We start from the raw sequence: 16,548 nt of genomic DNA, 5'->3' as shown, positions 1-16,548 counted from the left end.
ATGACGCCCTATTGAAAATAACAGAAAACACCACCTTTTTGTTGCAACTCTGGATTAGTTGTTGGCTCACGACCGGTCCATCCCACTCACATAACCTTTTGGGTTAACAGAGGCAAATAATGGAACAAATAAAGAAATATATAAATTTTATGACCCACAATGAGATCTATAACTGCACAGTGAACAAACAACAGACACCAGTCTGTCTTCACGTGTGGCATACGTCGCTAACCAATGCCCCTCCGCCTTCCTGCAGCGATCGTGTGTGGCCAGCCCCCCACCATCCCCAACGGGCAGGTCGTCGGCACGGACTTCACCTGGGGCTCTAGCGTCAGCTACTCCTGCAACCAGGGCTACCAGCTGTCCCTGCCCACTGTGCTAACGTGCCAGGGCAGCGGCAACTGGAGCGGAGAGCGACCCCAGTGCTTCCGTAAGTTGGCACCATGCTGCGTTGCCTGGTTGCTTGATACATTCCAAGCATTTCATTTCATTAGGTTATGGTCCATCCTTCCCCAGATATGCAGAGTAAACACCCATTTAGAGGGACAATCATCACGGAATGTCTGTCAAACGCAGCATGTCTGGGTGACTGTCCTGCATTTCCCTTGCTTCTGTATCTTTGCAGCCGTGTTCTGCGGGGATCCGGGGATACCGGGCCAGGGCAGGAGGGAGGACCGAGGTTTCACCTTCCTGTCCTCTGTCTCCTTCTCCTGCTACCCTCCTCTCGTTCTGGTCGGCTCGGTGAGGAGATATTGTCAGTACGACGGCACCTGGAGCGGAACACAGCCCTCCTGCATCGGTAAGCTGCAGCGTGCATCCTCGAAAAATATCCTCTGTCAACGAACACATCAGGCTTGTTGCACTGTTCTCCACTCCTGCATTTACTCCAGAGTAAAGTCTATTTGTTATAGCACTGTTCCAGTCCCACCTATCGCCAGCCATATGTGTACTATAGTAGTATATTTGCTCTTTGTGCTGAATGACAAGCATTTGTGCACCTTTGTGTGTGTGTCAATCATCACTGGTACCGTAATTTATGGCGATCTCTCCCCAACTCCATACTGCATATTCCACTTCAAGCAGCAGCGCTAATAAGAGCATTGCTCGTGTTCCCGACTCCTCAGATCCGAGTCACACCACGTGCGCTGACCCCGGCGTTCCGCTCTTTGGCAATCAGAACAACTCTCAAGGATACCAGGTGTGTGAGCGTGCAGCCGCATGAGAAAAATTGAATTCAAGCAAGAACTTGTTATGTTACAACTTTTTAGACTGTCTCCAAAACTCATATATGAATGTGTCTCAGCTAGCATGTGGTATTGACCAAGGCAGTTCAGCATCACTGACCTCAGATAACTCATGTATGTCAGTGTTGTGTGAATTGGTAATTCAGTATTGATATTTACGATACTAGACGTGTCCCTTTTGGGATCAGTTTGCATAGTAAAGTATCCATGGTATTTAAATTTGAAACTTCCAGTTTTTAATTAAATTCTTTCAACACATTAAGCCAGCCCTAACAATGTGTTGGTATTGGTATCGGCGATACCACCTTTGAATTTACTTGGTATCTGCTTAAATTGCAAATGCTGGTATTTCACATCACATCACTATGACAGAAGGCTAATCATGAGCTACACATCTGGCAGAAATAAAAGGAAATAAAGGAAAACCAAAGTGTTCTTAGCACTGTTTTGCATATGAATTAACAGCCTTGCTTTTGAAATATTGTTATAACTCCCCTTTTAAATTGGAGGCAGATAATACTTTCACTGATAATTACAAATACAGATTTCCTCCTTTTATTATGTTTTTGCATAAAATAAATTATTTTTCACTTTGCAGAAAAACTCTTCAATCCTATAATATTAGGACAATTAGGAATATAAATTAACAATGAACGTTCAACAAAGGTGCTGTAATATTTTTTTAAATGTGGATCACTTTTACAAATGCCCCTTTTAATCTCAGTGATTCAGTGAAATTAAGTGATGTTGAGTAATAGACGGACGCTAATTGACCACATCTTGACATCACCCACTCGTCTACATCCCCCCCAAACAGATCAGCAGCAGCGTGTTCTTCAGCTGCAGGAAGGGCTACTTGCTGCAGGGCTCCATTTCTCGCACGTGTCTGCCCAACCTCACATGGAGTGGTTTCCAACCCGAGTGCATCGGTGAGTTCCACAGCATTGGGAAAACCGCGACAGCAGGGCCGGAGAGTTAATAGGACTCCCAGCGTGGATAGCGATCTTTGGCTCTCTAGGGATAATTATGTCAAGATTGTTGTTGTGACGAGTGTCGTGTTGCGTAGGAATGTCTGCATTCCGGAACAACTGAGATGTTTTCCACTGCCCGACTATAAAGACTGGTTGCGTTTTAATATAACGGTATGGAAGAGTAGAAGAAATACTGACCCACTGATCAGTTTTCAATGATTTGATTTCTGTGCTGACACCAGGCCAAGGGACACTGATTCTGATTAAATACTCAATTGTACAAAACAAAAATCACCCAGAGCCACCATTGCCTTCTTCATCATTTGAGACTTTTACTAGAAGCACTTTTCGGTTCAATCATATTTGGGGTTCAGCCACTTTTCTCTGAAAATAGACATTTTCAAATTAGTCCGGAGTATTATTTTTCCATCATCGCCCAGACCCAAGTTTACAGCAGAAGTTCCAACTCCATTTCCAAAGTTTGCGTTATGAAACATTCCTGTGTGTCGCTACCGCCAGTCTTTCCCTCTATTTGCTTCTTCACTCTTGTTCTGCCCCACCTCCCTCCCCCCTTCTCATCTTTTGCTCCCTCTCCACCTCCCCCAACACCTTCCCTCTCTACCCACTCTTCCCTTCTTCTGGCTCTTTTAATCTTCCTTTCCCGCAGCCCACCACTGCAGCCAGCCAGAGCTGCCGGCCCAGTCTGATGTCAGGGCCATTGAACTGCCGTCCCTGGGCTACACGCTCATCTATACGTGTCAGGCCGGCTTCTATTTGGCCGGAGGATCAGAGCACAGGACCTGCAGGTCCGACGGGAGCTGGACGGGGAAGCCTCCTCTGTGCGCAGGTAACAACATTCTTACCCTCTGATCGCGGGCGTGCCTCTTCTAGATTAATCAGGCGACTGTAGTGAAAACCAGAAGCAGACTTATAAATATGGTGGCGCAGGTAAGCTAATTAGCGACTAAGCTAATGTTGATGAATAGGTCTGTTAACTGTTGATTCTTCTCGCTCACATGCCAGAACGGACCATCCATCACACAATTACTCTGCAAGGAAGCGCACCTGAGACACAGACTCTCTCTCTCTCTCTTTCTCCCTCTCACACACACACACACGCTTTCAAACATTAACAAGGGTGCAGAACCTGATTAGGCCAATGCATCCCATTGATTAGGTAAGAGGAAGTGCCCGTTACAAATGGCGCGGCGGCATTAACGGGGGTCCAGCAGACAAATAGGCCGCCATTAGGACACCCCTAATCATCGTCCCTAAATACATGTAAGGGAATAATCACCGTGGCCGCACAATTATCCGAAATGGATGAGCGCTAATGGGTTAAAGACGAAGAGTTACTCGCGGGGGAGGCTGAGGTGAATTCCGAGTGATGAATCCCGGAGAGGAGATAGAGGGGGGGTTGCAGACGGGAAGAGAACTGGCCCCGTTCACACACAGAATTTTAACAGCACCTGTGGGTGCGAGTGATGGAGGAGCGGCTCCGACCTCTGGCAGCTAATAAAGCACGAGGCTCCGCGAGTGTGTGCGTGCGCGCGCACATTCACCCAGTTTGAGCTCATAAACTACCATCCGTATAGTTGTCTTTGCTTTGCGGCGTCGCGTAAAGCTCTCCCCGTCTCTGTTTGGCCCCCACGTGGGCGTTTGTTTACTAGCCTTGGCAACGTCCCACGGCCCGGCGCGAGCAGTAAAGCGTTATAAAAGTCTTCTGACCGTCTCGGCCGGTTCAGACACGACGGAGACGATAGTCGGTCCGCCTTCTGGTATTAGCGTGAAGCTGCTTGAATATTTCAGCCCTCGCTTCTTTAAAAATTGTACCGACATTCTTATGTTTGTTTTGTGTTTTTCCCTCTCTGTCAGCTGATGATCGGCCAATCGGAAAGAGCCCAGTGGGAACGGTGCAGGAGCCGCCCTCCAAACTACCCGGTAAGACATCTGGTATCTCCGCCTCCAGGATCAGTACCGACCGGCCTCTCGTTTCCTTCCAAAGATGACTTTCACGTATGACGCTCCAATAAGTGGACAGTTACGAGTTTATCTTCTATCGTAGTGAACGGTTGGCCACCAAAATTGAAAACAGGCAAACTGCTGAAGAATCCCTCGATTGTAGGAGAAAATTAAAAGTTCATTCATTTAGACCAAGTCAGCTCTAATAAATAATATAGTTATCATATAAAACAGTAAGGGTCAGTCGAATCAGTACTTAAACCATGTGACCAAATTATTCAACGTCGCTTTCCAGTGTCTTGATTCATTGATTTCTTGTAGCTTCTTGAATGAACCAAGTGAAGAACCTTCCCTTTTTTTAAACAAGCACCTCTTTTATTATATTTATTTTTCAAGTCCCTGCTGGAGTGTTTGCCAAAAACTCCCTGTGGAGGGGATCCTACGAGTACCTGGGGAAGAAGCAGCCGGCTATGCTCAGCATCACTGCCTTCGAGCCCTTCAACAACAGGGTGAACGGGACGCTCATAGACCACAGCGGCGTGGAGCTCAAACTGGCCGGTGGGTGCAGCTGCGACAGAAACACAGCTTCATTACGTCTGAGTGGCAAAGCTGTTTGGTATATTCGAGTGAGGAAGGACAAGGTAGTATTTTTTTTTCTTTTTAAGCAAAAGCTGCAGCAATTTGGGCCAAAAAATGTAGTACACTTGTCACCTCTTTTCAACAGTGTTATACTCCAATTAATCCTACCTGAGAGTGAAACTGCTGTATCGGGCTTACGGGTGATGTTGCGGTGGCGGTGCACATTGTGTTGCCTCCACAAGTAGCAGCTGATAATAAAAAGTCATCATCTCTATTTACAGATATGAAACACACTGATGCATCAAGATATTCTGCACCCTGCTAGATGAAAAACCTCTCTCAGATTTTTTTCCTTCACCCAAGTGGATTGATTCAGACTGCGAAGGAAATCAAGCCTATTTTTGCCCGCTCTACAAATGATACAGGAGTTGTGAATAAGTTGAATGAGCAGCGGGTTGTTATTAATTGGCTCTGTGGCTTTCTGCATCACCTCTTTACTCACCCTGGTGGGCCAACATGTAAAAATGAAAGCTTTGTTAGGGCTTTTTGTCAAAAAACGGCTCACAGTGTCAAATGTCAGGCTCGTGCAGAGCTTTTCAATTACTTGCAACTAGACGGAAAACTGACTTGAGAAAATTACCAGCATTTCGATTTCAGTGCCGTAAAGCCCCCCCGCCCTCCCCAGCGTTGACTCTTTCAAATTATAAACGTGTCCAAATCCTTTTTAGTCAATGAGAGACCACTTTCACACCATGACATACGGAGTCTATTTTAACAGCAACAATGGTTTCCACCGTTATTGATGTACAAAAGAGGGTTTCAAATCTATCTCAGTCTGCACATGCATATACAACCACTCCAGACCACTAGGAGGCGATATGTCGGATGACACTGGAAAAAAACAACAACATTAAAGCATATTTAGAGAGTTGGTTTTCCTTTGGCAACATAGAACTGATTGGTGGAAATTAAAAAGAAAAAACAAAGATAAAGAAAAAAAGGCCAGACAGTTGGTGCGAAACATACACAATGTCATACACGTTACGCAGAGACATCATCAAATCTTTATTTGAACGATCACTTCTTGAAATTCTTATGTCACAATCCTTCTATTTTATCCCATTATCTTTTGGAAAAGTAAGAAGAAAGAAAGTGAAGGGTGAACACTCCTCATTCCCCGAGAGTTAAAGTCACATATTATTGCTAGAGCACACTGGCAGAGAGACTTCAAAAAAATGAAATGCCATGTTGACAAAAGGCTCCTTTTTTCTTTTTCTTTTTTTGTCTAATGTCTCCGTCTATGTGGACAATGTTGTTGTCTGTTTGTCTTGGCTGGTCCCAGACAAAGGCAGTGATATTCTTCTTCTTTTTTTTTTCTTCATGCCGCAGGCACGTACAAAAGGGAGGAAGCTCAGCTGCTGTTACAGGTCCACCAGATCAGAGGCCCCGTTGAGATCTTTGTCAACAAGTTCAAAATAGACAACTGGGCTCTCGACGGACATGTAAGTGTGCGGCTGGGGGGGTCGGGTTCGGCGGTGGCAAACACTAAGCGCAGCCCAGTGTGTTTGTATAATATGCACACACACACACACACACACACAGATGCACGCACACACTAACCTTGTCACTCCGGGGAGATGGAGGGCCTACCAAGAGTTTTCTCTTTAATTAAAATGTCAGTTAAATCATTGCCTGGTAATCAGGAGCTTGACAGCCCCGGCAGCCCCTGCACGCCTGTTACCCTCCAACCGGAGAGCACGCACTATCCAGAAGATTAAAAAAGCGCGGCAGGTCACGGCTTATTTGTGTATTTGGCGAGTCTGCCACCTTACCGCCTGCCGTGGCGGAGCAGAGCGCCTCCGCCCGACTGTCAGCGTGTCTGCGCTCTTGAGCGAGGGAGAGAGAGAGAGAAGGGAGAGTAAAAAAAGAAACAACCCAACATATTAAATGTCATCGGCGAAGGCGCCTCTCCGCCTCCCGTGTCACCCTCCCTTCCACCTCCACCACCCCCCCCACGCCCCCGCTCAGCCTACCTCCACCGGCGACACTTTGATGACGCCCGCCTTTGAGGAGCCGAGGATGTGTCACCCTAAAGTGTCGGTCCCCCCCCTCCCTCCTCTGTCTCCCCAGGTGTCCTACATCTCTTCATCCAACTCCTTTGTGTACCAGGGCTTCGTCAGAGGGAAGGGCTTCGGCCAGTTCGGGCTCCAGCGGCTGGGTGAGTAGCGCTGACCTGCCCCTCCCACCCCGCCCTCTCATGGGAGAGAGTGTCTGTGTGGTGCCTCCAACCTGTGAGAGTCCCCCCACAGTCTTGCACTAAAAATGAAAGCCATGTTTCTAAAATTTCAAATTTCAACATATTTGAGAGGTTTTAGGAAGTTTCCATTACCAGTTTTTCATTGCGATACTTATTCATGACATATGTCCAGTATGTGTGTGATGTTTGACAATAAAGTTGAGTTGAGTTGAGTAGGTTTTGCGCAATTCTATGGGTCATGGAAGCACGGCTAGTGACAACATTTCATCCACATCTATGCAGGTAGCTGCGTCTCTCTTTTGCTGGTTAGTTTTGGCATGCCGCTGGATGGAGCTTTGACTTTGACAACAGCTCAGCTACTGTTGGCTTCCATGGCATTGGAAACTCTTTTCCCTTCAGTGAAAAGCCCATGACGCTCAGGAGGGCTAGAAAAGTGTCTCCAGAGCATCCGTTGACGTTGTGGCGAAGTGGGTTCACGTTCAGTTTTCATTTCACAATATGATACGTGAAACACCTCTGGCAAGCAGACTAGACTGCAGCACAAAGAAGAAAGTGAAGGTGCAAAAGGCATCTTTTTTATTTTTTGAGCAGGCAGCACGTGCACACACTAAACTCACCGCTCGACCCAAGTCTTTCCTCCGGGATGTTTGCCGCCGTTGTGTTGACGCCTGCGGAGTTGCGATACAGTAAATAGCTCCCATTCTTTGCCGCGTGTCATTCTTGTCCTCCCTTTGTGAATTGGGCTGCGCTTTCATAGGTGCAAAACATTGCATTGTTCTTTTTCTCCTTCCTCCCACCTAACCAACTCGGCAGCCGCCATCCGCATATTCTGCCTCACGCTTGTGACCTAGAAATCACAGCCATGTGATCCTCCTGGCTGGGAATTTTATTTGTATTTATTTATTTCTTTTCCTTTTCCTTTTCTCCCTCTCTCCAATTTGCATACATCCTGAGATGGCTGCTGCAGTTGTGGTGTGTGTGTGTGTGTGTGTGTGTGTGTGTGTGTGTGTGTGTGTGTGTGTGTGTGAGCGCTCGCTCCCATGATATTTTCCCTTTCACGCCATTTTATTCAAGGCTGGTGTATTTTGCCACCGCAAGACCTCTCTGTGAACCGAATAAAACAGGCTTGAGGACGGAGAGTTAACTGTAAAATTTTCCAAGCTTCATGTGCTGATGGGTGTCCAAAGTGAAAGTGAGCCCCCCCCCCAACACACTCCCTCTCTTAATATCAGACCAACTGTGATGAAGTCAGAGGGTTCAAGTCTTCTCAGAATATTAGGCTATAATTATCCATCTGGTGAAGAATTTGCAGAAAAATGAGTTGCGCTGTTGGGAAAGTCAGTGTTAGGTTGGGGTGTCCGGCTTTCAAAGCCAGTCGTCTCCTGACAAGGTCGTTATTGCAAGCTGAATGGCTGATTTTCTTTTCCCTATGGGAACTTGTATCAGCTGGAATGTTGAATTCCATCATAAGCAAAGGTGGTAAAGGTATTCACACTGTACTTAAGTAAAAATATGGATACTTGTTTAAAAATACTCCGGCAAATGTAAAAGTACTACTCAACTCTTTTACTCAAGTAAAAGTTAAAAAGTACAGGTTCTGAAATATAATATAAAAATATATATATTTAGTACAACGTTAAAATTGTTTTTGTTTTGCCCTCAATGAAACAAGACATTTACTGATAATTTTTCAAAAATTTGTTACGTAATAATTAACATAGTGGCACTGTCAGTACTGGTTTCTTTTTCAACTGCAGCACAACCAAAAAATAATTTCTTCATTTTTATTGTTCTCTGTACTCTAAAATATGTTTTGTATTCAACTACACAGCAGCATTGGTCAAACTATGATAATAGGTGTATTACTTTAAAAGCAATTTGTATCTTTTAAAAACTGTCTAACACAAAGGTAGCAAGTGTGTGTCTCCAATTTCAGAAGTACATAGTACAGATGTTGGTTAGCAAATGTAGGGAGTGACAGTAAAAAGTCATAAATACACATGTAAAGTTCAGGTACCTGAAAAAACTATTTGTACTTCTTACTTGAACTTACCACCTCTGCGAATAAGCCATAATAAACCTTAAAATTCCATCAAAAGCCTTTTCAGCAGGAAAGGTCAAAATGTTTTGAAGCTCAGGCTTTTGTGAACTTTTGAACAGTTGTAGCTAAGAAAAGAAAAATCCCCCTCAACCACGTTTACGCAAATGCAAGATGTGGATTCGTGAAGCCCTCCCTCCGACCGGTCTCATTGTCTGCAACCAGATGGGGACTTCTTCATCTTGATTGATGGAGCTCTGTTTAGTGAGCGAACCCGAGTGATTCATTATGTGTTTAGTCATCCAAACATCAATAACAGCAGATACGCTGCGACCAGAGAGACACTAGAAGCAGCAGGTGTGCGAGCCGCTGCTCCTGGTCCCACTAGACGGCCAGCTCCGCCGGCGGCACCACACCACTCTACAAACAGCTGTTGTTTCTCTCTCTCTCTCTCTCTCTCTCTCTTCGTGCCACCTTCCTTCACGTTTGTGTGTTTAGGCGTGAGTCAGGAAAAGCAGGTGTGAGCGGCGCCAGCGCCCTCCTCGTCCTTCTCATCCTCTGCTGCCGTCGCTGTTTGTTTTTCTGTCTGAACTTGGCGGCGACGTAATTGCTCAGTGTGCATAGCCGCATGTGGCGGGGGAGAGAGGAGTGTTGATGGGCAAACGGAACAGAAACCTCAGATTTAATTTGTTGTTTGTCAGCTGTCCTTTATTGGAGGGTTTTTTGTTGTTTTGTTTTGTTTTGTTTTGGTCCTCTTTGTACAGCAAAAAGGTGGGCTGTCACTTTCGCGACGGCTGAGGCCCCACCGCCACAAATAGCCGAGTCAATACAAAGTGACTTAATAGCTGTCAGACTTTGCTGTCCGTAATTAAGAGCCATTGTTGGTGTAATGGAATTTAACGTCCCTCCGGAGAGACAAATGAAAATGAAGCGCCCAGCTAAACTTAAGAAAGTGTCAAGTGTATACAGTCAATAAAGCCTTTCAGTCCACTTTGCACACCTGGTTCATTCATTAATATATATGTATATATATATATATATATATATATATATATATATATATATACATATATATATATATACATATATATATATATATATATATATGTATATATATATATATATATATATATATATATATATATACATATATACGTGGAGGCAGTAATAATCAGATGAGGGTTTTACGAGTGTTTCGTGTGTTGAATTTGTTCAGTGACTGGTGCGAAATGCCTGTGCTCCTGAAATTGGCATTAGGCGTTTGTGAATGAGGTAAACACACATTCTATGTGTTTACCTCATTCATAGGGAGAACATGGTGTGGGCGAGGGGTGTGGGGGGTAAGTGCTCTGTCAAAGAGTGTTGGGTGACATAAAGAACTCCTGTTTTCATCCATCAAACGGCTCAGGAGGAACCTGCTTTGAAAAAAAAGGCAGATTAGCACCTGCCTTTCAGACCTTTTCAATAAAGAGCCGTCCTTTGAAAGTTGCGGTGGATGTGCTGAATTCACGTATTTGCATCCGCTTCTCCCTATATTGCGAATTGCGTGTGAAAAAGGGCACTTTGCACCTCTCGAAGGCACACTCTTCGCCGCAGGCGGCTGCTTAGTCCATCAGGTTCGACACGTCTTGGTTCACGATCACCTTTTCACACAAACAAACCTTTAAAGTAAAGTAAATCAGGTCCTTTGTGGGTAAAGAAAAAAAAAAGTATTTTTATTCCATTTACTGCTCAAATGCCTCCTCTTGAATTTATGTATTATTGCACCGATTCCAAAGCTGGGATTAAATGTCTTATCTCTTTTGCCCCTCCAGAGAGTTCAGATCCCATCAACAACAATCCGGGGTACAACTTTGCATCCAACAGCAGCTCAGTGGCAGCAGCCATCCTAGTGCCTTTTATAGCTATGATCATCGCAGGCTTCGCTCTGTACCTCTACAAACACAGGTAAGGTTCACACCAGCAGCTCTTCAACATTACAATAACACTGCATCTCTCTCCAAGGCATTTTCTCTCTGCTCTCAAATAATGAGTTGGATTGACTTGTCTCAAAAGCTAAATTAGTAAAACAATATCTGCCTCGGGCAACTGGTGTTTTTCCTTCGGCGGGCCTCCCCCTGTGCTCCTTCCAGCAACTTCCAAATCACATAGTAATGATTTGCGATGTTAAAAAACAGCTCATGAACAGTCGAACCAGAGAAAAACTTTTCTTTCTTTTTTTCTGGCTGAACTTGCACTGGTCATGCTGCAATGTGTGAACGACTGTTCCAACAATTTACTCCCATCGATGGATTTTTCAACTCCGAATCATCTCAGCTCTCTTCCTAGTGTTGGCTCAAAACATTTTTAATTCATATGTTGTTTGCTTCTATTTCAATCATTCTGATGTAGAATGATACCATAATTATAAAGTAGAGCTGTACAGATATGTCTAATATATATATGGTGAAGAAAACTTGTCTTACTTCAACTCTAATGTGACTTGAACTGATCGTCTTAAAAAAATGAATACTGAAAATGAAGAAAGCCTTGTGTAATTGTGATGGCAGTGCTTGGTGAACTCTCTTGGTAAGCAGTGTGATTTTCCTCATCGCAGAAGAAGACCCAAAGTCCCCTTTAATGGCTACGTGGGCCACGAGAACACCAACGGACGTGCAACGTTTGAGAACCCAATGTACGACCGGAACATCCAGCCCACCGACATCATGGCCAACGAGACGGAGTTCACAGTCAGCACAGTGTGCACGGCCGTATAGCAGACGCCCCCTCCACAGGTAAGACGCCGGGCGAAGCACGAGTCCTCAGTGAATCGATCAAAACACGAGCCATTTCACCGACTCGTGAGCCCTCCAGTGACCCGCTGACTCCTCCCTGCGACCGCTAGCTAACGAACTGCGAAGAAGAGACCCTTTCCGATGCAGGGAGCCCAGCAGCAGCACAACAAACCCAATCCTGCAGAACCAGAGCCATAGAGAAAAAAACATGTTAGTTGTTGAAATAGCGATCGCTGGTGAGGAGAGGAAGATGAGAAGATGGAGTGGCTTCAAATAGGGCGCTGTAAAGTGGCTAACCCATGGGGAGGTGAGGGGAAGTGATGTCAGTCTACGGCTGATAGGGGTCGCAGCTGGCAGGGGAAACTAAGCGTGACGTCGTGCGCTGTCGGAACTAACGCTACGCTCGATATGTACAAATGCTCAAGTCGACTGACTCACTCTTGACAATTGACTCAGTGACTCAAACGTCGCTTTGAAGAAATGGCTGCACGGAGGCTTGAAAGCCGGGGAGGTCGGGGAGGATTTCATCCTTGGATCCGGCACTTGTGCGAGAGTGAATGAAGTTATCAGGCTGTGCTGTGGCTGCCGCTGAGCCAGCCACGCGTGCCGGGCGTCTGCCGGAGCCAGCGAGACAGACAGTCGGCGTGCGGCTTCAGAGACAAAGCTTCTCTGCAGAAACTCTTCTGAGGACACGACCTCCCGCCCAATGTTTTCCTGCCCTTTAATTTGATCCCTATCTCACTTTTAATGAATTTTCTTTTGTTTGTTTGCAATCTATAAAAACACAATGTATTTTGTTTTATATTTGAACACTGCGCTGGGAATATTAATCCGTCTCTCATCTCTCTTTCCTACCGCCATGATGTGCGTCTTCATTTTCTCTGTTTATTCGCCTTTTTGTTTGCTTCCCCCCCTGTTTTTTTTTAACATATATAAATCCCTCATTTCCACGTCCTTCTGCTTCCCGTCCTTCATGCCTCTCACACCTGTCATCCTCCCCCCCTTCCAATCCATCCTTTCATCCTTGATTCAATTAGAAAAGGAGGGGAGGAGGAGGCGGAGGACGAGGAGGGAAAGGAGCGCTCCACACGTGGGTCTGCCTGCCTGCCGGGAGAGGACATCAGTAGTCTTCTTGAGCTGAGAGCAAGAAAAAGAAAAAAAAATTCCATTGGCTCAGTCATATCCAGGCAGCATCTCCGGCCGGAAGCTCTGAACCTGCGGGACACAAGGAGCGACCATGCAAAGGAGACTGTAACAAAATGCCACCGACCACATGCTCTCACAGGGGGCTTTCCTTGATGAATATCTTTTTTTCCTTCTCACGTTTGAGATGAGGATTCCCCCCGTGAAACTGCAGGAGCCATGCTGGAAGTACAACAACAACGAAAAAAAAACAACAAAACAAAAAAAAAAAGCTGTGATGACTTTTTCACTCGTCACCCTTTCGACTGAATCCAAAGGGGGGATTTCACCACGGTCAACTGTAGCCGACACACATCTCCGTGCATGTGAACTGTGTGGTGGACAGCCGCTCGTTGGCCTGTGTGAGTCAGAGAGACAGTCCCGACCGTTTCGATCCACACAACTCTCTGTTGTTGTTATTTTGTTTTACATTTTTTTTTTTGCTGTTGGAAACGGGGATTCTTCTCCTTCTCCTTCTTCATCTGAAAGAAACTGCTCGCTGAGGCAGCTGTTTCCGGTGCAATGGGTTAAAAAAGTGGCAAGGACAAGGAGGGCAGCAGGAGACAAAAAAGAGCACTTAGTCAGAGAAAGATTGAAGGTGCAAGTTGTGAGTCAGAGAGCCTGCGTGCATGAATGTGTGTGCAAAACAAGATTTCACCTCAACGTTTTTTTGGCCCCAAAGAGTCCATCAAACACAGCAGATTGAGAGGATTTTTTTTTCTCAATTTTTATTTTTGTTTACATGCACACAAACTTTCCAGTTTTTGCCATTACTTTGACAAAAACAAGGCTCTAATTAAGCCACGGTGTAATCAAAATGAAAGCCTCACCACTATCCCCAATTAAAATGTATGGATGAGTCTCCCTTTCCTTCTCTGCAGAACTGCAGTTGTGTTGCTCCCGCTGTGTTGCATCTCTTACCCACAACTACAACAGCAGCAGTGGCCCTGACTTGCTTTTTTTCTCGCGGCTGTGCGTGGGAAGTGAGAACCGTTGCACTATTGTTGCCACAAACCACAAGAAGATTCTGGGTGACGGTGAGCAGCTGGAGCTGATGGGAGCACATAACCCTGAAAGAGCTCAACAGTGGACAGCAGAGAGGAATCTTTTTAATGTTCCATAGGTCTTAAAAAAATGATAGTAGTAGTAGTAGTAGTATTATAGCGGTCAGAATTTGGGAATAATAGTGTATTGTTTGGAAATGACTATTGGGAGATTGTCATTTTGGTAAAAATAGTTGAATTCTGTGTGCATGTAAACCAACAAACTGTGTCCAATCCAAAGGCAGGATGAGTATCTGACCTTGAAATCCATCAGTTTCTTTGTTTTGACTGATTTGTGTGACACGACTCTGCATTCATGTTTGAATCAGAGGCTGTACAGGAGCACAAAAGGCAGGACTGTGACGAGATGGGATGGGATAGGTTAAAGTTATAAAAACAAATAACAATTCTTAGTGAATAACACTCCTGTCCATGTTTGATTGACACAGTGCTAAAAAAAAAAAAATATCCCCAAAGACTTCACCATTTGGAGACTTACAATTCTTCCTCTTTGTTCTTATGAATCCACCCCGCTGTTTCTCCTCTCGTGCACCTGAAGGGCGGCGACCCGCTGCGTTCCACCTGAAAGCAAATACAAGAAACGTTTGATCACGTTGGAAAACCCTTAAAGTGGACTGAAAAACAGATAAATTGGGTGGTGTTGGTGATGGTGTTGGGTGGGGGTGGGAGGTGGGGGTGGATCTGGTCCCACTGGATTCCACTCGGGCCTGTTTTCCCGATGGCTCCATCCTTCTTTGGGCCGCATCACAGCCTTGACAGCGGGGAAGTGGGACGTGGGTGGCTGGCGCGCTTGTTGCTCCCTTGCATTAATTGAGCAATCAGAAACATGTTATGTTCAAGTGCTTATGCCAGTTTGGATTCCAACTTGGGGAGCGATGTGGTGGTCAAATTGTAGTTTTTCAAGAGGAGCATTCGTCAGAGATAACAGCGGGGTGATTTTTTTCGCTGGCAAAATTCAAAATGAATACCTTTTTTGACCCTTGCGTGTGTGTGTGTGTGTGTGTGTGTGTGTGTGTGTGTGTGTGTGTGTGTGTGTGTGTGTGTGTGTGTGTGTGTGCGTCAAAAGCATTACAACTGCTGTTTAGCACTGCACCTCTCCAACCAGCGGACAAGTGGCAAGCGGGGCGAGCACTACTTGAATTTTCCCCTCTGTAAATTGAGCCATTATGTGCAATTTGCTTTAATTCCGCTAGCTTGGCTGTCGCGCCCCTCTAACGAATCCATCCTTCCACCGCCACTAACGGGCCCAATCGTCCACCGTGTCACATTTGATTGACTCATTGGCACATTTGTGAAGAAAAAAAAAAACAAGAAAAAAAATAGCCGCAATCGTGCATAAATCTGCAATTTACCGCCCCCTGCTGGCAAACTTTCTTCATGTATTTTCAAGTCGAGATCGACACTCGGACGAAGGTCCAAGCGAAGTCTTTAAAATGACCTACGTTGCGTCGCTTCCCTTTGAAACCGCTCACAGCATTGTTCCTCCTGTCAGTTTTCGCCCTCGGTCGGTAATTGCTTTCACAATTTTTATTTATTTTTAAAGCTCGCACTTATCTCGACAGCACAGATAGAATATTGCCCCCTTTGCCCGCTCCGGTCGTGAATTGATGGGGGAAGGAAACGATTGAATTACCCGGGAGATTTCACAGGAAGACGAGCCTTTGCGCCAACATTATCTGCCAGACGCTTGTGCTCTGCTCTCGCAGGTTCTTCCTGGCGGTCCGCCGCGTTGTGCTTTTTTCATTAACTTCTTTGTGTTCGTCGACGGGAGGAGACGTTTCAGTGCAGTCGATCCGGTTGTTTGGGTCACTTTGAAGTGTTTTTCTTTTCCCTTTTTTGTCATTTCTGTTCCATCTTGAAAAATGTGCAACAGGCACCGAGCATCCGTTCAGGTAGCGAGTCTAGCAAACAAACATGATTAGCTTGCCAAATAGGACTCGATTCTCTCCGCATGCTGGGAAGAATCGAGTCCACTCGAGGAAATTGCGGCCGTCAGAGGGCAGAGGCAGACGCGGATATGATTGTTTTCATTAACAAGGGCTCAGTTACAAAAGGAAAAATGGATTTTTAAAAATCGGGCTCATGCCGATTCCATCTCGTGTTTTATTAGCTATTTGTTGACCTCATCCTGTCTCCAACAAGCACTTTACATTCATCATAGTGCCTTGGTACGACATCAATACACAATGAATCACCATCTGTGGTTCCAGTTTTTATGTCCAACAAACCCAAAAAAAAGGGGTTTCTGATTCCTGCTTCTTTCCCACAAGCTCCGGTTTTTCTTGGTTCTGTCCACGCAGTGACACGCAAACTAACTAAAGACGATGGCTCACAGCATTTGTGTTCAGGATCATGTACGACTGCCCCAGATGCCCCCAAAAAAGGAGGAACTCATCCATTCTTTATTGCAGACTGCAAGGACTTTTTTTTTTTCTGCCCATGCTTATTTTTGACCAAAGAAAAATCATTTTTACATC

The 16,548-nt window shown here is 45.3% G+C and overlaps 1 protein-coding gene across 2 annotated transcripts in view; it reads left to right on the top strand.

Moving 5' to 3' along the window:
• The window catches only part of csmd2 (CUB and Sushi multiple domains 2), a 225,237-nt gene extending 213,418 nt beyond the window's left edge, over window positions 1-11,819 (top strand). For both annotated transcript variants that reach the window (XM_076011540.1, XM_076011539.1), the window contains 11 exons: window positions 257-430; window positions 626-799; window positions 1,125-1,198; window positions 2,062-2,173; window positions 2,883-3,062; window positions 4,091-4,156; window positions 4,574-4,735; window positions 6,146-6,258; window positions 6,887-6,974; window positions 10,866-10,998; window positions 11,648-11,819. In XM_076011540.1, coding sequence (XP_075867655.1) covers window positions 257-430; window positions 626-799; window positions 1,125-1,198; window positions 2,062-2,173; window positions 2,883-3,062; window positions 4,091-4,156; window positions 4,574-4,735; window positions 6,146-6,258; window positions 6,887-6,974; window positions 10,866-10,998; window positions 11,648-11,807 — 1,436 coding nt within the window. In that variant the 3' untranslated portion in view covers window positions 11,808-11,819. The remainder of the gene's footprint in view (window positions 1-256; window positions 431-625; window positions 800-1,124; window positions 1,199-2,061; window positions 2,174-2,882; window positions 3,063-4,090; window positions 4,157-4,573; window positions 4,736-6,145; window positions 6,259-6,886; window positions 6,975-10,865; window positions 10,999-11,647) is intronic.
• Window positions 11,820-16,548: the final 4,729 nt, after the last annotated feature.

The sequence above is a fragment of the Nelusetta ayraudi genome, unplaced genomic scaffold (assembly GCF_046127955.1).
Source record: "Nelusetta ayraudi isolate G7.1 ecotype Tasmania unplaced genomic scaffold, CSIRO-AGI_Nayr_v1 ptg000135l, whole genome shotgun sequence".
In the NCBI taxonomy this organism is placed as follows: Eukaryota; Metazoa; Chordata; class Actinopteri; order Tetraodontiformes; family Monacanthidae; genus Nelusetta; species Nelusetta ayraudi.
The sequence above is the reverse complement of the archived record's forward strand: the minus strand, read 5'-3'. Positions and strand labels throughout refer to the sequence as shown.